The sequence below is a fragment of the Apis dorsata genome, unplaced genomic scaffold, assembly GCF_000469605.1.
Source record: "Apis dorsata unplaced genomic scaffold, Apis dorsata 1.3 scaffold_74, whole genome shotgun sequence".
NCBI lineage: Eukaryota > Metazoa > Arthropoda > Insecta > Hymenoptera > Apidae > Apis > Apis dorsata.
Genome location: NW_006263372.1, coordinates 1,665,382 through 1,685,846, shown reverse-complemented (window position 1 = coordinate 1,685,846; position 20,465 = coordinate 1,665,382). Strand labels below are relative to the sequence as shown.

Genomic DNA, 20,465 nt, shown 5'->3' with positions numbered 1-20,465 from the left:
GAAATAAAAATATCTTAAAAATGCGTGTTATTCTACTGATAACGAACATATTTGAGATGATTATACGATTGTTCTTGCATTATGGGCCAAGCCGAATTCGAGATTCTCCAGCGTCCATTCGACGAGAAACCGTAAATGCAACGATGGAATATTCGGAGAGTTGGATGAACGTCGTAATGCAGATCATTGGAACCCTGTTTGATTTGAACCCTCTTGTCAGACAATTAACCCAATTCGAACTGATAACTCTCTCTTCCTTCTTGTCTTTTTCATAATTGTTCATTTCTATGTTCTATCATACGAACAATTTAATTAAAAAATTTCGAAAGTATGACAAAAGTAATTTTCCTATTTTGATTAAGAATTAAGCATTTTTTCTTTGAAATAGAAATAAATAACTCGTATTTACAAAAAATTATAAAGAAATTATTAAATAAAAAATATTATAGATAAAATAAAAATTATTATAGATTATATTATATATCTATATACTATATAATACGTAAAAAATTAAATCTAATTAGGATAGTTTATATATTCTCACTCAATTTCAATCAATTAAACAAAATTCAAAGGAAAATTCATTCTTGCTACCAAAAAGCTAATTTGATCATAAAAAAAAAAAAAAAGAATATTCATGAGACATATCCAAATCTGCAATCCCTATAAAACCTCACTATCACCGAAGTGAAGAAGTCACTCCACAAAGGCTACGTCTTGATATTTACATAAAAGACTAGAAAGAGGTCGAGGAGAGAGAGTTAATCAGTCATATGAAAGAAAGAACTCGTAGGATGCATCATTCAAATCCTTATTTCCCTGGTAAAAACAGGTCAACCATCTTTTTAATAATTTCAATATGTAGATCCTCCGCATAAGCACATCCAATCCTCCTATTCTCTTAAATACATCTCTTAAATGTGTCTTCTGTATAGGGTTGTTATTTTGATACAACCAAAAAAATGATTTCTTATAAAAAAAATATACAATAATAAAATGATTGTCTTAGAATTAAGACGTGCCGTTTATTTAGCTATAATCGATGAGATCGATAAAAGCAGTAAGATCACAAAATTGGTCACGTGTTTAAGTTTACATGTAAGTTGATGAGAGAACAATTTTCCTCTAATCCTTTAATTTTAGAGGTAAGAAGTTCGATCTTTGTTCAAGTTTATATAACATTAATTTAGAATTGGTTTTTTCTTTCAAATATATACTTAAGATTTTTTTAACAAGGAAATTTATATGCATCTTGAAACTTTAAAGGCTATATTGAATTTATATTCAGAGTGTTAATATAGCATTCTTGCGAATATCTTTGGAAGATTAATTTTAAAAGTTAGAAAAATAAACGCAAAAATTAATATATCACGAATATATTAACATTTTACATAATATGCATGATTGCAATATTCAAGTCATGTAAAAGAAGCTTAACTTGACGATAAAAAATTCCCTAACAACCACTAGAATCCTGAATATAACTAGATCGATATCACTAATTTTCAATCTGATTAAATCATTTTTATCCATAGATATTCTGAGAATTATTAACGATTTGTTTCATTCACTTCGCTTGACCATTGAAATTAAAAAAAAAAAGAAAAATATTTTTTATAAAAAAGAGAGATAGGAAAAAGTATTCGAATTTTTTTGTTTTACGATGCGTGCCTAATCGAACACTCTATATATTGTCAGTAAGTGTATCGATAGTCCATTTGGTCAGAATATGAAAGAAAAAGAATCAAGGAATCGAAAAAAGACATGATGTCAGCAAACAAAAGCGGATACAGCCGATCCTGGAAAATAGACTGGGCACAGATGATGGTCGAAATATATAGGGACAACATAGGTTCGATCGGGCATTCGTTCTCATCGTGACCTGAAAAGTCATAGACAGAGAGAGAGAGAGAGAGAGACATTAAAATCTCGCTTTATTTCGGTTTAAAAACGATCCACAATTTTCGTTTCCCCGCCCACTGTCCAAATTCCCTCGGTCCAATTTCCACACTCTTGTGTGTACACTTCGCCACACGTATACACGAAACAAACGAAATAGCTGTCGAACCGGATGGAACAATGAGCGAAAAGAATATTTTTTAAAGTGTTATCCGTTTGTTTTCCTTTCTCGAGTGGTAGACAAGGAAAATAGAAAGGGAAAGAGTTGAACTTAATTTGGAGAGGAATCTTGAGGTTTATTAGGTTGGAGAATCGGCAGAGAGAATGTTTGAGTTGGACGTGTTTGTATTTCTCTCGATTCTTTTTGTTTTTTAAAGAATTTTCTTTTTTTTTCTTTTTAAGAAAACGGATAATTTTTTTTTTTTGACAAAACGAATAGGTTAGTATGGATATAATATTTATATATAAACATGTATATTTTAAAGTTTAAGGTTATGTAAATAAGCTTATTACAGAATTATTTTATTTTATTAGAGATGAATACAAAGAATAATTGAAAAGAAAATAAAAATATTTTACTTCATATGCTTTATTTATTCTTTATTTATTACGTGCGTCAATTGTTTCATCAATTATAAATTGGCCAAGTAAGAACATGGGCAAATGTTCAATTAAAAAAAGAATTATAGAATTATCTATTCTAAATAAATTTATTAACTTCAGATTCCTATCTATTCCAATCTGTAATCAAAATATACAAAAATTTACAGATATCGTTCATGATACATTCTTCGTTTCTTTCTATTCGTCTATTGATATTCTCCTATCCCTTCCGTTCTGACATAAAGCAACCTCGGTTTACGATAACGGAGGAACAGTACAATCGCGTTCAAATGGTGAAAAATACTACATATGGTTATCTCATATATCGATGTATTTACGAAATATGATATACGATGATTCAGGATTGTGCAAATGGATAGATAAATTTAAGATAAAGGAGAATGTAGGTTAAGGGGAACCGCGCAGTTTAACAACAAATCGATCGTTAATTTTGATTTAATAGCCTTTCAATATATATACAATAAAATTGACAGAATGGTCTTTTGACGATTAGAAAGATTTTTTGATGTCAAGAAATAATTAAAGTAATCTTCAATATATTATTAATAAGATAATTAATATTTTAAGAATTTAATTATCGTATATAACTTTTTCTTAAACTTAATTAAATCTTATTAAAATTAAAAAAAAAACTAACTTGAACTACTCTAATTTCAGGTAGAATGATTTCCAGTCGATGAATAAAAGATCGTTTTAAATACTATAGAAACATTGAGTTCCTTTGTTAACCGATTGAAATATGGAAATGAAAGAAAAAGAAATTTTAATGACGCAGTTTTCTCTATTTTCTGAATGTATTTGGATAACAAAACTTTTAATTTCATCTCACATTTTTTACATAAAAAAATCTTTAAATTTCCATTGAATGCAATAACAATCTATTTACGTTATAAAGTATATGAAAAAATAATTTATACTTTACAGCATATATTTTATATAATGTGATTTATATTAATCGAATATTTGAACATGTGAAAATTTTTGACTTTATATTGAATATAATAATGACTTATTGTTACACTGAAAAAGAAATAATTTAGCGTATATTTTACACGATATGATCTATATAAATCGAATATTTTAATATAATTAATAATTTTTTTATTCGAAAAAGAGAATATAATTCTTTCAAATAATTAATTTTACATTATTTTTATCGAATAAAAATTGATATTAATAAATCAATCGTTATAGAGCAGCAACAGGAGCGAAAACATCCACGAGGCAGAGGACGCAGAGCAATAATCACAGCAACATAAGTGAGCTCTTGGACAATCTGCTTCGCGGTTACGACAACAGCGTGAGACCAGACTTCGGTGGTCCACCGGCCACGGTTGAGATCGACATTATGGTGCGCAGTATGGGTCCGATTTCCGAAGTCGATATGGTTCGTATCTCTTTGTTCGTTTCCTTTTGTTTCTCTTCCCAACGACACTCTCTTTGCTACATATAGCAAATGTACAATCATTCCAGATCTCATTCATCATTGTCCAGCATTGTACAAATTCGATTTCAGTGGTTTCGTGATATTATTTAACCGAGTACAAAAGCAATCTTATATGTATTTTCTTGTAAAACGAATTTTTGAATCTTTAGAATTTTTAAATCTTTTTAAGTCTTTTAGATTCTTTTTATGGATCTTAAATCTTTGAATTTATCGAATCCTTAGAATTTTTTATTTCTTGTCTTTAAAACTTTGAATCTTTGAATCTTTGAATCCTTGGATTTTTGATCTTCGAATTTTTTGAATTTTTCACACTTTGTATTTTTAAATCTTTTAATTTCTAGATTCTCTTTCTTAGAATTTTCTTTCAATTTTTGAATCGTTATAATTTTTTCGATTTTTTGAATTCTTGAAATTTTGAATCTTTGAATCTTGGATTTTGAATAAGAGAAATAAGATAAAAGGGATGTATGAAGGATGAAACAAATTGAAATAATAAAATATAAAAATACCTGTTGTATTTCTGTTCCAATAAATAATACATTATCACTATAAAATGTCACGATAACACAGAGGAAAATTGCATTAATTATAAGATTTTATCGAATAAAAGTTTATAAAAGTAACGAGAAAAAAAAAATTTTTGCGCAGACTTATTCAATGGATTGTTACTTCCGGCAATCGTGGGTGGATCGACGTTTGGCTTTTCAAGGCGGTAAAGAAACTCTAGCGCTTAGTATATCGATGCTGGCGAGGATTTGGAAGCCGGATACGTATTTTTACAATGGAAAACATAGTTACTTACATACTATAACCAGTCCCAACAAATTCGTCAGACTTTATCAAGATGGTAGAGTGCTCTACAGTTCAAGGTGAGTGAATCATATCATAATATCATAATAATTCATAATATTCTTGTATAATTTCTTGTATAATTTATAATTATTTTTTTCATATTGAATATGTATCTTTGAATTTTTTGAAAGTGATTTTTAAACTAACTAATTTTATTTTAAAAACTCGAAATTATTTATATATATCTTTTTTATAATTTTTTATAATTATAATTTTTTTTTTTTATAGAATACGATTTTTTGTTTCTTTGTTGAAAAGCAATGTAAAATTCAAATTTCTCGAAACTGAAAATCCAAAGTCAAGTTTTTTTTTTGCTTTTGATATCATGAAACTGAAAGTTTTAATTTGGAAATTTCACACAAAAGTATCTTGAAAACTCTTAACATATAGTTTTCTTTCATCATAATAATAGAAGAAGATACTCTATCTAATAAAAATCCAGAAATTGAAAATTACCTTTCTGTAAGCTGAAAGTCATAATAATAGTTTTCATTAAAAAAAAATTAAAGATTTAAATATATTAAATAAAAATAAATGGTTCAATTATTTCAAATTTATCGTTTTATTATCGTATATATTAATTCCTCGATCGATCGTGCATGATAACATTTCTGTATTTCACTTCACTGTTTATGTCAAACAACTCTCTCTTTCCGTCTACTGAAAAACTTTTTATTTGATCATACCATTCCAAGTGATGAATTCTTTTGCTGGTTCGAAAATGTATCTGGATCGAGTTCAAAAAATATCTTGAATTCAAGTCGTCCACATTTCAAGAGGGAAAACGCAATGATTTTACTCGAAGAATATGGATCAAAGAGGAATGGAGGAATACTTAAATGATATAAATAATGATAAATGATGTTGTGATCTTTTAAGAATACAAAATGTGGTTAAATGACATCTTTACGCGGTGCTGATTTTCAAATTACTTTCATTTCCCGCTAAGAAATATGTTTTCTCGTTTATACGAAAGAAGTTGTAACACGAAATTTTGAAGTTTATCATTATAGGTTATAAATGAATTTTATTTTATTTATTTTATGATAATATTTTAATCGATAATCTATTTTAATATATTTACATTATATTTTTATTTAATTCGTATCAATCGTGATCAGAAATGGATCGAGATTCGTTAAATTTTGTTTCGAAATTCTTAAAATTCAAGTAAGAGTAAGTTCAAATTATTTAGTTTCGCTCGCACAATATTTCTTCGAACTTGAGATATTTTAATTAGTTGACATATCTTTTACAAATATCAGTAAGATCAATTGATTAATCGATATAATATTCAATGTTAACAATATTCAATGTTCAATATTAACAATCTAATATTTCAATTTTAATCATTAATATATTATTATAATATATTTAATTAATAATAATATATCAATGACTAGCTCAAATCTGCCATTTACTGCATAAATTATCAATTAACCATATTTAAATATGATTATAATCTTACTGGCAATTTACAAATATTCAAAAATACAAAAGATCACAACTCATACAAATATCACAAAATTAGTATCTAGTAGTATAGATATTCTATTGTGGATAAATACAAAGTTCTTTTCAAAAATTATATCAGATGATTTATTATTAATTTTGAATTGCCCGCACAACAGCGAATAAAAATATACGCGATCAACGATTGGAGGATAGAAAAAGAGTGCAAGAAAGAGACAGAAAACAAGGAATCATATACGTTTCCTTTTTGTTAACTCATTCCCTTTCTCTTGACCTAGTCTTCTGGATCGGACCTATTGTGCACACCAGAATTAACTCTTGAGCTCAAGGTGCTTCTGCACACATATATACGTGCATCTCGTGGCTATCTAAGAATCATGTGCCGAGCACAGCGTTTGTTCTTTCAAAAGTGCATCGTCCTTCTCTGAACTTTTGTGTACGGTGTCCGAAAGACAAAGAACTTGAGATTACCGTCTTGATTTGCGTCAATGTTGTTAGCTCTAGATCGGTGTAAAGAGTTGCGTGAAACGATCCTCCAATCAAAGTTTTCTTTTCATGAATCGTGTGTGTAAATTTAAATATGAATAATGAATATAATTGTGATAAATATTGATATATTAATTTAAACATTGATATAAAAAAAACTATAATACATTATTATTAATATTTTTAATATAAAAAATTAATTTATTTCGTTAGTAATATGTTATTGGTGCTTTAATGAATACAAGATTAAGTTAGGTTAAGTATAGAAAGTATAGAATATTTTACAATTTTGTTTGGAAACATTTTATTCTTATTATTCCATTTTTGTTTTTTTTTTTTTTATTCTATAATCTCAATTGTAATTATATTTAATCTTCTTTGGAAAAAATTATTCGTGAACCAAGTGAATACCAAGTTATGAAGAGAAATTTAAATTTTCGATCAAATTGAATATTTGAATATTTCGTCTTTTATTACATTTTAACAGATGATTGGATAAACCTGATCTTATTTATCAACTATGTAATAAATCTTGGTGACGTTTATAGTAGCTTAGAAAGAATTTGTAAAAGAGTATCATAGGATGTGACTAGGGTAGAAAATCGAATTCTTTTCGATACATTGTACACTTTCATGACCGATTGGTAACTATTAATGTCGATCACGTCTCAGCTATTTGCACAACACTTTATTAGCTACTAGTAAAGCTTTTCGTATATATTTATTTGAACAACTTCTAGTTACTTTGCCGAGATTAAACACATCTGCAACCGCAGAAATATTAAATATTTTCCGTTTCAACTTTATTTTTAACTAAATTTCGAAACTTTGTTAGTTTTAATCGTTTAATTCTTTTTAAAATCTTTTTTAAGTCTTATGCACAACATCCATAAAATAAGTATTTCACAATAATATCTTTTTTGTTAAATTATTTTTTAATATTAAAAAATATTTGATAATATTGTTCATTATTCAGAATTTAATTTTAATAAAATTTTAATAATATTTTAACAATTGTAGTGTCTCTATTCTTAGAAATTGCGCATATATTCATCAAATAATTATAGACGAATAATTTTTAATCCTTTATAAAATTTTTTATTTTAATATTTTTTTCAATAATATTATTATTGATGTCTAAACTATCATTTTATAATTTTAATAATAAAAAATGGATTTCTTTTACTTAAAAAATTTGTAACAAAATAATATTTTATCTCTTAAAGTGTTAAAAAAAATTACTTTTTCTAATAATTATTTCTTTAAGACCAATTATAACATCTAGATAATTTTCCGTGTGAATGTTGGCAATCGCGTTATAAATCTATCTAACCTCTCTAAATTCTTGCAATACGCATGCTCTCTCAGCAACAAAAGATCGCGAAATCACGGCACGATTTCACGGATGGCAAGAATAAGTAGTGAGACGTTCCTAGGATAGGCAACATCCGTTCATTTCCAGACCGAAGTAGACCTAAAACACGTCTCTATCCATTACGGATAATCTGCCGCATGCACTCCATGATCTTCCATAACCACAAGGATTCCCTTGGCTGAAAATCCATGATTTTAGATTCCGTCTACGTGGTAGAATACGTGGTGGTAGTGTACGTGATCTCTAGAACGAAATGGTTTTAGAATTTCATCGCGTCTGTATGCTAATCGAGTTCGTTATTTTTATGCAAACGAGAGAGAGGTGGCCCGTGAAAGCTGTTAAAGAATACGTCATAATAAACGCAAACTAATAAACCTCTTTCCCTTTCATTCCTTCTGTTTCCTCTTATTCCACTTGTTTTTCTTTCTTTTTCTCTTATATATATATTCTTTATCCTCTTGCTAGGCTAGAAACTCACTCCTCTTGAAGTTTCTTGTATTCTATGAATTTTTGTGGTCGGATAAAACTGCTGGTGTTTATCCCTCCAGTTTCGTTTCGCTCGTTTAAAACACTCGTTTATTTGAGAGTGAACAATTTGGATGGAGTAAGGTTGGTTTATTCAGAGGTTGAAGAGGAATTGGAATTTGTGAAGTGGAGCGTTCTTTATGAAGTGAGTTCGGAGAAATCGACTCAATAATAGTATCATTGTAAGTCGATGCATATGTAACGAATTTTTTTTTTTTTTTTTTTAATGTAATTCCGAATATATTTTTCTAAAAGATTAATTAATTTTATTATTCATGATTCAATAAAATCATTGGTTTTAAAGATTTATTAATAATTTATTATTAATATTATTATTAATTCGTCAAATGAATATTTTATCGATAAAGAATTGCTTTTAAAAAAAAAAACATTTTTAAAATATTGAAATAAATGAATTCATTTAAATTTTTTAATGAATTCGCATAATTTTCATTTACTAAGAAGCTTTTATTACAGGCAGAACTTTAATTACAGGCAAAGTTTTCATGATAAAGTTTTCATCGCTAATCTTCCTTAATATAATGTAGAATACTATGTGAAAAGGAAATGTTATGTAAAAAACTTTCTATGTAAAAAAAATATATAAAATTATTAAATTTCATATAAATATATATTTACATTATACAACAATTCACTTCTCATCTAGTATTTTCTCTAATTGTTTCATACATCCGTGTGCAATAAAAAAATCACAAAATCTTCTCAAATCCATTATTCGTTCATAAACAGTACTAGAATTAAACAAGCTCTGCGTTACCGTCAGAAAAAAAAAAATAAGAACCATGTTAAAAATGAATTAAAAATACACAGCGAGGTAAATGAGATAATTCCCGCGCATTTTTCGAGCGATGAAAAAAGAGGGAAAAAAAAGAAAATTAAAAAAGGAAAAAAAAAGAGGGTCGCGTTTCTCTTTGAACCGAGAATCAAGCTCGCAAATACCGCGTCAGAGAGTAAGACGAAACGGCGAGGTAACTGGAAGGAGGCTGGCAAATGTGAAGAGTCCCCCTCCACTTTTCCTCTAACTCGGCACCGTATGTACACTTCACGCTCGAGATGATTTATATCCTCTTGGACGGAGGATCTCGAGGATCTCGAAATGCCTGGTTACTGCAGCGATTCCGTTCGTCCATGCGTGCAACTGGCTAGAATACTTGTGCCAACGTACATAGTTTCCAATATGATCCTCTCTCTTAGCCGTTGTATTCATGTGTATATACCCTAACCTTATGGATAGCGCGCTACCGGCCATGTTTGCATTGGCGATTGTTCACGTTAGTCGAATTTAGACAATAATTATTTAGTCGAAATCAACATTTGATTCGAAACATAGCTAAACTGTGACGGTAATTTTCGAATTGTTGATCTTTATAGTTTGTTAATCGTATTTCTCTTGTTGGAACGGTATTGGATCACGGCTGTTTTAAATTGAATGGAGAATGCATAGAAAGAGATAGGTTAGTTTATGATACATGATATCTTGATTCATAATTTATAAAATTTTAATGATAATGATTTTTATATTATATATTATATTATAAAAGATTTATTATAAGATTAAAAAATGTATAAATAATAAGTAGTTTAATTTATTTAAATAATTAGAAAATTTAAAATGTGAGAAATGATTTAATTCGTTTAATTGAGGTTAAAAAATAGTCCCTTTTTCCTTCCTTTTTTTTTTTTTTTAAATCTTGTGTAAAAAATCTTTTAAAAATATTCGGATAGTGTAAAACTTTTGATTACTAAAATTCCTCTCATCGCATTAGAAAAACAGTAATATACACGAAGTAATACTTGAAGTGTTTTGAAGAAAATATAGTATTTATTTAGATGATTCGCTTAAGTAAAATTAATAAATGTAAAATGTATCATAGATGATAGTAATATATACATAAGATATAAAAATCATGAAACATACTAGATAGTTTGTTTTATTTAAATGAAAGATTATATAAAGCAAAAAATGAATAAAATGTTGTAGGAATATAGGAAAATAAGTTAATCTGTTAACTTAATAAGTTAATTCTTAATTAAAAAGCTTTTTTCATATATATATATATAATAAAAATATAATAAGAATTAATAAAAACAGATTAAATCGTTTTATATATCTAAATATTAAATTGTACAATTGTATTCAAAATTACATTATTCAAATACACGAATTTAAAGATATTTTTATCTCTTTTAAGTGGAAAATCAATTCGAATATATTTTTCAAATATATATCTTTTTCAAATATGATAAAATGACACGTAACTATATATAATTAAAATGAATTTCAGATTCTCGTTTGTATGAGATACACGAAATTGCATGTTTCATTTTTTTTTCTTCTTTTTAATTTTTTTTATGTTTTTTTCTTGTCGCGATATGTGGATCGATTTTTTCGCTGTTTTTTATTCGGACAGAGACAAAAATTTATTCGTAATATCCGTAATATTAGAATATCGTGATTAATTACAAGCCTCCATGCATGGACGACGATCCGTGGTCGATTTCAATTTCAAACGACGCGGTTTGTATATCCGCTGAGTTGAGCAGATGTTCATCTCTCCATTTCATCCTTGCACATGTTTGTCTCGTTCACTAATACCACTTGATTCGTAACTGAAGAGATAGACGTTAATTCCACTAAATTTTGAACTGTGATATTGACATAATATGGAAATGTGATACCTGGCGAAAATTTTATTATTATTAAAAGCTAATCATTCTTATATATTTCACTTATACATAATAAATATTATGATTTATCATTTATTTTTTCTCAAGATTATTTCTTTTTTTGAAATTTTCAAAATTATTGATATTTTTTTTGTAATAATGATATCTTTTATAATATCTTTAATATTTATAATATCTTTTATATTTTTATCGCTTTATGATAATAATAGCATAGTTTTCCATTTAATTAATATATTAATTAAATATAATATAATATATTAATTATCATAAACTATTAGAATTGACAATGAGACCATTAGAAAATATTAAATCCGACCATAAATAACAAGAATTCCCAATACATATTTGAAACCATGGTTTGTTTCAATTTGTGGCGTACTCATTTGGAATGCAGCCAGGATTTTAAATTTCAGATATTTTTGCTCTGTTTCCTGTAACATATAACTCTGATAAACGAGTAATTGCTAATTATTATAATTTTTATCGTGATTTTAAATCTAGCATAAGTATTTATTCCTACTTAATATATAAAATTAATATGAAATTCAATATGATTTGAAATTGATTTAATATTGCGTCATTGTGACATTGCAAAAATCGAGTTATAATATCTAATAAAGAATCAACAGAAGTATTAATATTAACTCAACAATACGGATAAAAGATAAAAGATAATAATAATATCAAAAACAAGTAGAATATATAGTTAATATTTTCAATCTTCAAAATCATACAAGGTTATGATTTCATTTTTAAAAAATGTTCACATACCTATGGAAACTTACATACTTAATTATACAGATTAAATCTATTTGAAAAACAAAAATTTTTTTGGTATTACAAATAATTTACGATATTTAGCATGGATTAAATTAAGCATCTTGTAAATATGCTTGTAAATATACTGTTTATGGCATATAATTTTGGATATTTTATTCGTCTAAAAAAGAAAAAATATTATTATAAGCAATAATTTTTTCTCAAGATTTTGTAATTTGGATATCTTTTTAAACGAATCTTATTTTTATTATTCATAGCATAATAACTTTAAGTTAAGACCAATCTAATATAATTTTCAAATAATATTTAATATGATATTAAAAAATTAAAACTTGACAAGGATCTAATATGATTGATTTTATCTAAATTTTTTTCAGATATTAATATTTGTAAAAAAAATAAATAATTAATGCAAAAATGAATAAAATATAAAAAAAAACTACAATTTATCAAGAATCCAAAAGTTATAATAAATTTTAACTTAAATTTCTTTTTATATAAATATTAATATCTAAAAAAGATAAATAATTACATAAAATTAAAATTTGTTTTAATTTTATTTTATTATTGAAAATTCTTACTAATTTTTTTTAAATATTAATATTTATAAAAACAAATAATTGTTTTAAATTAGAATTTTTTTCTTTAAAACAAAATTTTAACTATGCCTTGGAAGTTTATTGTCCTCAATTCAATTTTTAAATCAACAATCTCTGGTTTTTCGATATTTTTTGTGATTTCGGTCTCTCGGCGTGTAAACGAACATTTCTGGACGTGTTCGTGGCGGTAAATTCAAATGTCAAGCTCTCGAGCAAGCTGCACACGGTCCACAATGAAACCCATTCGACCTGATGAACAATGAAAATTATTTTCACCGCGATACAAAAGGGTCTACCAGTGGGTAGCAATAAATATCGAATCTGTTCGGTGCAAACATTTCTTATAATTCAAATTATATCGTCCGAATATAAATTTCGAATTTTTCGTTGTTGAATTACTGCGAAATTTCTGAATAAATACAGAATTTCTTGGATAATATTTAATTTGAAAAATCTATACTACGTTATTAAAAATTAAATTTAAAAATTATTCAGCACATTAAATTTACTATTTTTTGCATTATTTTATTAATTTTATACGCGATCATGCTACTACTATTATTTCCTCAATGCAAAAGTCAAAAGAATAGAATGGCTGATAATCGAGTATAATTCTATCTCACGGAAACACGTAGAACGTTACAAAATCGTTTGAGAAAGATTTGAAAAAGGAGATGACGTCACCTTGCTGAACAAGTGCTTTTGATGTACCAACGAACCCTTTTCAACTTCGAAAACGTTTCCTGCTTTTCGCCCGGCAATTAAGGTGAAAAGTTCCTCCTCCAGTCCTAAACGCTCGACACATCTTCCAACGCAGTCGAATACGTTTGTAATCGACATTGAGAATCATCCTGCTAACTTTCCAAACAGAGATAGCGTGGCTGATCAATAGAAGAAAGGAAAATTGAAATCCTTATTGAAAATTGAAAGAAAAAAAATAAGGAATGCGAATTTTGAACCAAGTTTTGCAAGTTTTGACATAAAAAATAAATAACAATGAATCGTTTGAAAATAAAAATAATAATAAATGATAATAGAGATAATGAGAGATAAAAGAATATTGTTTTGTGTCAATATTTATCGAGATTGTTGAACAAAAATTAAATGTTTATAGAAAAGAAAAAAAAAACATGTGGAAAATACTTGAAATTGGATGTGTTAACGATATATTTTAAAATTATAGTATATAAATTAGTACAAAAATAAGGATCCAATCTGGAATCTAGGTCAGAATCGAAATTTGATTATAAATATGAATTGATTAGTTTTTATTATTTTTTTCTTTTTTTTAAAGAAAATAAAAAAATCAAAATAAACATATCAATGAATTTAATATAAACCAACAGAAAGTTCAAAGTTATAAAAATATATTGCATCATATTATAAAATCATCGAAATCAATGAGGAGGTATCATTATAAAAAAATTTTTATAATAATTCATGAATTATGATATTTATCATTCAATGTTGTCAAACTACACTATATTCATACGATAAATTGAATATCGTATCAATTATTATATTCAAATATTGTCCTTATTTATTTCTTATTCGAGAAAGAATAAATTTTGAAATATAGAAGGATTTTCTTCCTTATAAAATGCTTTCATGGATATTCAACGAAATAAAAATAAAATAAAATATCATTGAACGCGAGAAGAAAATTTAACATCATATATCGGCATATTTGAAATCTGAATACCATAAATCGAATCATAATAATAATATAATAGAAAAATATAATAGAAAATTCAGATTCATATCTGAAGATGAAATGCGGAAATATGTCGATATCGAGCCAATTAATCGCTTAATTAATTCACTTTGGTTTCTCCAAGAGGAAATGAATTCTGTTATCTTCTCTCAGATTTGTTTCTCACATTTATCTTATTATAAATATTGAAATATCTTAATTATAAACTTGAATTATAGAAATTGGAAAATTAATTTATATTTATTTATATTTAATTATAAGTTATTATGATTTGCATAGAATATATTAAATTAATGGGAAAAAATTGAAAAATTAAAACAAAATGATAAAAGAGAATTTTGTAAAAATTTATAACAATATCATATATTTAATTATGTTTTATTTTATATTTTTTTTTTTTTCGTCTTTTAAAATATTTAAAACATTCGTTGTACGATTTTTTTCTGTATCATCGAGTCGTCGATAACAATCGTGGATTAAGTTTCGAAAATCGATCATTTGGAAGAAGATCGATCAGAGCCGTGATTGAGATTAGTCTGTAAAGAACTCTTATAAAACTCCAGAAATGTAGTGGAAAATCGTTGAAAGTAAATTGCTCGAGATCTATCCTTGGTTGAACATGTTCAATACCTCGATCAAAATGACTAAGCTATAGTAACTATGTGATTAAATGTTGAAAAACATGTGTAACTGGTAAAAATAAAAAATATTTCATCATAAAAATGGATGGATAAACAATTAATAAGAAGTATTGATATCAAAGTGTTTATTATTTTCTACATGAAATTATATTTATTTAATTTTATCTATTATTTTATTTTATTATCTATTAATTAAGATTTACTGATACTAATAATAAAAATTTTTTTCAATTAAAACTTTAAAAATTACAAAAATATCAGATAAAATCAAATTATACGCAACTGTAATTATATGCAATTAACTGACTTAACGTCAACAGATTAATATAATTGCCCATGTACAGACGCTTCTAATGCAAAATTAAATTACTTGAGAATTAAATTACATTCTATTATTAATCTATAAAATTTATAACAACAATATTACAATAATAATGTAATATAATGATGATAATAATAATAATAATAATAATATAATGATATTATAACATAATCTGATTATTTAAAAACAGTTTTCACTTCATATAATATTCTGATACATACAATAATTTAATTTAATATACATGTATATCATAATTCTAGTTAGAACTGAGTACTATCTGCTTTATCATCTTTAGTCTATTCATTTAACTAATAGTTGATACTAGAGACATCTTTAACATTAAACTCGTAATACGACTACATTGCAACAAACTTGGAATTATATAATCATAATCTATGTTATCTCACGATTATAGAACTTGAAAGTTGAAATTTTCAAATCTTAATAACGGTCTGTTTTGAAAATTTTAAAAAAAAAAATATATAAAAAAACAAGAATTTTTAAAAAATAACAATTTAAACAAATATCAAAATTCAAGATATAAAATAAAATTAGATTCTTTGTATATCAAGAAAAATCAAAATATTATATATATATATGTACATTAAGAAATCATAATCACCTGATTATATTTATTATATCATTAATAAGTTTAATATTTCAAAATAATTTTTTTCTTAAGATCTTTATCTCTTATATTACACAAATTATTATTTATTACAAAATATTTTTCAGATAATTTTCAATATTAATATATTTTATAGTGAATAATAATTTTATTCAAATAATAACATTATATATATATCCAACTTTTTATCATCAAATTATTATCTCTGAAACATTGATTTTCAGATAATATAAACACACAACAACAAACATTATCGATATCGAACAATTAATACGATTGATAACAATCGAGAACAACGCAAAATTTAATGGATCATTCTAATTTATCAAATTCGAAGAATTTCGTCATGTATCAATCTTATACTGTGCAATCTCCACGAAAACGGCTTAAAACAAAAGGATATCTGCGGAACAGTCATAGAATTTCTACTAATGAAATATTATTTCATATATCCTGTATTTCCTGAAAATTCGTATTCGCCACCTGTCCGTCGTGCCAAAAGAACAATAGCCAAGCTTCGTGGTTCCTCATCGTCCGTTGCACTCGAAAACGCTCGAAAATGTTCGTTCTACCGGTGCTAAATAATATTTTCCGATATCACGATTCTATATCTCGTATCTATTGTGTATATATACATGCATGCAATTGTATTATTTCGAATTAGTAGATAGGCTCGATGGACTAATGGTACCATATAGGGAACAACACGTAGAGAGGTAATCGCGAATCAAATATTTCAGAGATCCACGATATCGAATTATTATGTTCGCCAAATAGAACAAAACTGAATTATATGCCAAGTGTTATAAGACGTTATACATCGGTTAAGATTGTATCAAATAGATGGATGATTCTAGTGAACGCGAAATCATTCTCGAGATCCATCGAATAAAACGTGTGATTATTGTGATGAATATTTTTTTTTCATTTTTTTGTAATTTATATCATCTGCGATCTGATGCATAAATATTTCGAATAAAATGTATATGTTTCGAATAAAAAATTGGAAATGTATCGAAATCTGATTTTTGATGTGATGAATGATAATTAAATTGCGGATTTTGTAAAAAATTTTGACAAAATAGAGTTTAAACAAAGATTTATTTTATTCTTCAAATATTATAACGTATTTTTGATATTTTGTGATTTTTTTGTATGTTATGTTTCTTAATATAAAAATTAATATAAAAATTGTATTTAGTATAATGATAATAATAAATATTGATCATTTATTTTAGAGTCATTTGAATAATTAATAAAAATAATAATTTTTGACTAATAAATATTAAAAGTAATTATTTGATATATTTCTCATAAGATTATTTCTTTAGTAATATAATATAAATATTTGATTTTAGACTCACGATCAAGGCAGGATGTCCAATGAATCTTGAAAATTTTCCAATGGATACACAAAGATGTCCACTACAATTTGGTAGTTGTAAGTTCAATTGAAAAGATAAAATTAAAAAGAAAAATTAGTGAAAACAATTTTAAACATTTATAAAGAACTTTTGTTAAAATTAACCCTAAAAAAGCTTAGATCATGAATCTTAATCTTTCTCTCATTTCTCCTCTATCTTGAATCGTTATATTCTATATTTAGAATAAAATTTTTGTCTTTAATTGAAAATTGGAAAATAAAAAAAGTGATAAGAAAAAGAAAAATAAGAAATCTTGAAAACCAAAGATGAAGAATATTAAAAACACAAATTTCTCTGATAACAATTAAACAACATAATAACAGTGTTTTTCTTTATGTTGTGCTGGAAAAAAACAGAGAGAGAAAGAGAAAAAGAGGGAGATTTAAATAACAAATACGTCTCTGGAATTTTCATTGAATAAGAAAGGTGACACTTAAACGAAGAATGAATTCGATATTTTTTTTTTATAGTTCCTTGGCGAACGAGTTAAGCTAAGAAATATTTTCTTGATTGCAGTCGGTTACACGAAGCGGGACGTGATCTACAAGTGGAACAGTGCCCGACAAGTAGCAATCGCCGAGGACATGAAATTATCCCAATTCGATTTGGTTGCCAATCCTACTGCAAATTATTCTGCATCGACGACCCTTTCACACGGTAAGTCGACATTTCTTATTAGATAATTCATTTCTAAATTTAGTGATTTAGATGCTTTGTTGTTCAATTTGCTGAAAAAATTTATTTAAAAGATTTATTTGTTTTTATTATTTGCTACATTATTTCCTTTTTTATTTATTTATTAAAATTATTTATTAAAATTATTAAAATTATACTTATTATGTACATTTATATAGAGAATCAAATCTTTAGAAATTTAAAAAATGAATATATATATTTAAATATGTAATATTATAAATATATAATTAGAATTATATAATTATTAATAATATTAATTACAAATAAAATTCTAATTTTATCAATATATTTTTATTTTAATTTTATAATAATTTTTTTTTTATTTTTTAAATAATTTCAATATTTCCATATATTTCAAATAAATCTTCAAAATTTCTTAAAAATAATTTCATGTAAAATATTATCAAACAATATTAATATCAAATTTATTCATTGAAAGAATTAAAATTAAATCCATAAAGAATAAATTTCTTAACTAAGATCTTTTATCGATGATAATTTAAGAATGATCGATTCTAAAAAAAAATATAAGACCAGAAATGTAAAAAAAAAAAGTGTAGCGCGTTAAGAGTCGTTGAAAGCTTGATAAATATCGGCAGGTAAGTTTGAATTAAAGAAACGAGGGAAAGAAATGTCTCTTAACGATTGCAAAGAAATTCGATTGGAAACTTTTATTGTCACGTTTACGGATTCTAGGAGAAGAATATCGATATGTAGGAATAAAGCTAAGAGTAGTAGGTGAAATTGACCAGAAAATGGTGCAAGAAAAAACGACAACGTGATATAAAGAAAAAGAAAATACAAAAAAGAGAAAATGAAAGATGGAAATAGAAAGTGAAACGAAAGAAAGATAAAGAAACAAGATAAGGTTTTCCACGTTAGAAAGTTGGCAACGACAACTAATTGCAAAAATTCTTTTCCAAAAATCTCCATTTCCATCGATTGATAAGGAGAAAAGAGGTTAGGACGCGAGGATTCCAACTTTTAATTGGATTAGCATCAATTAATGCTTCGCAAACAAGTGATATAATAGAATATTTGATTCAAAAAAGTAATAAAAAATTATTTTACAAGAAAAATATCTTCAAAATTAAAGAATTATACATTAATAGTACAATTAAATTAATATTGTAATATCATGATTTTCTTTTAATGATAACTAACCTCAAAATATAGTTATATTTTTTTTCAAATATTTTTGAATAATTCTTCTATAGAAAAAAAAAAAAAAGAAGAAAAAAGAACTTCAAAGAAAATAAAATTCTCTTATTTCTTATTGCTTTGGATATATCTGATCGATGAAAAGAATCGATACTACTTCAATTAACTTCTTTCTCACCGATCTTTTATTATCTAAATTTATTTTTTTATCTAAATTTGAAATATATTATTAAACGAAAAAATAAAAGAAATAATAAAATAAATCAAAGGAAATAAATGTAAATAATTTATTTATGCAACTGAGAAAATAGAGCAAAAATAGAGCAATTTATTTCGCTGTTGTAATAAGGTTACACTTTAAAGAAATTGAAAAACACTGATTTTGAAAAAATTTACGAATGCAAAAGGCAAATAATCGTGCATTGTTTGTTTGTATTCGATAAATCGAAATGGATGCCGCGTCGGATACCGGAAATAATATACAGGAAACAGAATGATGTATCAGATGAAGTTCAATAAAGTTGTTCCAGTTTGTAAACGTTATCAAGTGAAAAAATGCAAGGCAAATAAGAGGAGAATTGGATGATATGTTCAATGCGACAGATTTCAAGCGTAACCAAAGAAGCTAATGATCACAACTGTGTTTGATTTCAATTCAATATGAATTAATATTTGATATGGAATTCAAGTAGAAATAAAAATTGAAACAAATAGAAAATAAATATTATAATATTATAATATATGTATAATTTGGATGAAATTTAAGAATATCGAACTAGAAACAAATTATGAACATTGAATTAAGTTGCTTTTATTTTTAATTTTTTTTAATTTTAAATTTAAATTTGTTTATTTTATTGCAGAACATTCATGTAATATTAATTATATGACTATATGATTATATTACATATTTATTATTGTATAAAAAAAAGATATTTGAATATTGTATTATTTTATCATGTTCAATATTTTATTTAAGAATATTTAGCTTACATTTGTTATGGACTATAATTATTATTATATAATTATATTTTATATATAATAATTAATTATATTTTAGATAAGATAGAATTATATAATCTCTTGTTAAGGAATAATTTATTCTCTTTT

The 20,465-nt window shown here is 25.6% G+C and overlaps 2 protein-coding genes across 2 annotated transcripts in view; one reads left to right on the top strand and one right to left on the bottom strand.

Moving 5' to 3' along the window:
- LOC102670607 (gamma-aminobutyric acid receptor alpha-like) overlaps positions 1-20,465 on the top strand; it is a 41,842-nt gene that overhangs the window by 18,738 nt on the left and 2,639 nt on the right. The window contains exons 3-6 of the mRNA XM_006610546.2: positions 3,718-3,910; positions 4,619-4,839; positions 17,433-17,515; positions 18,015-18,155. Of these exons, the coding sequence (XP_006610609.1) occupies positions 3,718-3,910; positions 4,619-4,839; positions 17,433-17,515; positions 18,015-18,155 (638 nt within the window). The remainder of the gene's footprint in view (positions 1-3,717; positions 3,911-4,618; positions 4,840-17,432; positions 17,516-18,014; positions 18,156-20,465) is intronic.
- On the bottom strand, positions 12,848-13,743 carry LOC116184895. The gene is made up of 2 exons (XM_031508060.1): positions 13,454-13,743; positions 12,848-13,018 (listed from the first exon to the last, which is right to left on the bottom strand). Exons 1-2 carry the CDS (start codon positions 13,607-13,609, stop codon positions 12,869-12,871), a joined length of 306 nt encoding a protein of 101 aa, XP_031363920.1. The 5' UTR covers positions 13,610-13,743; the 3' UTR covers positions 12,848-12,868.

Bases quoted from the DNA above. Each gene is read 5' to 3' on its own strand.
- LOC116184895 (XM_031508060.1), bottom strand. From the start codon at position 13,609: ATGTCGATTACAAACGTATTCGACTGCGTTGGAAGATGTGTCGAGCGT. The intron at 13,019-13,453 runs GTGACGTCATCT...ATTGTTCATCAG, and splicing joins AAAAGCACTTGTTCAGCAAG to GTCGAATGGGTTTCATTGTG.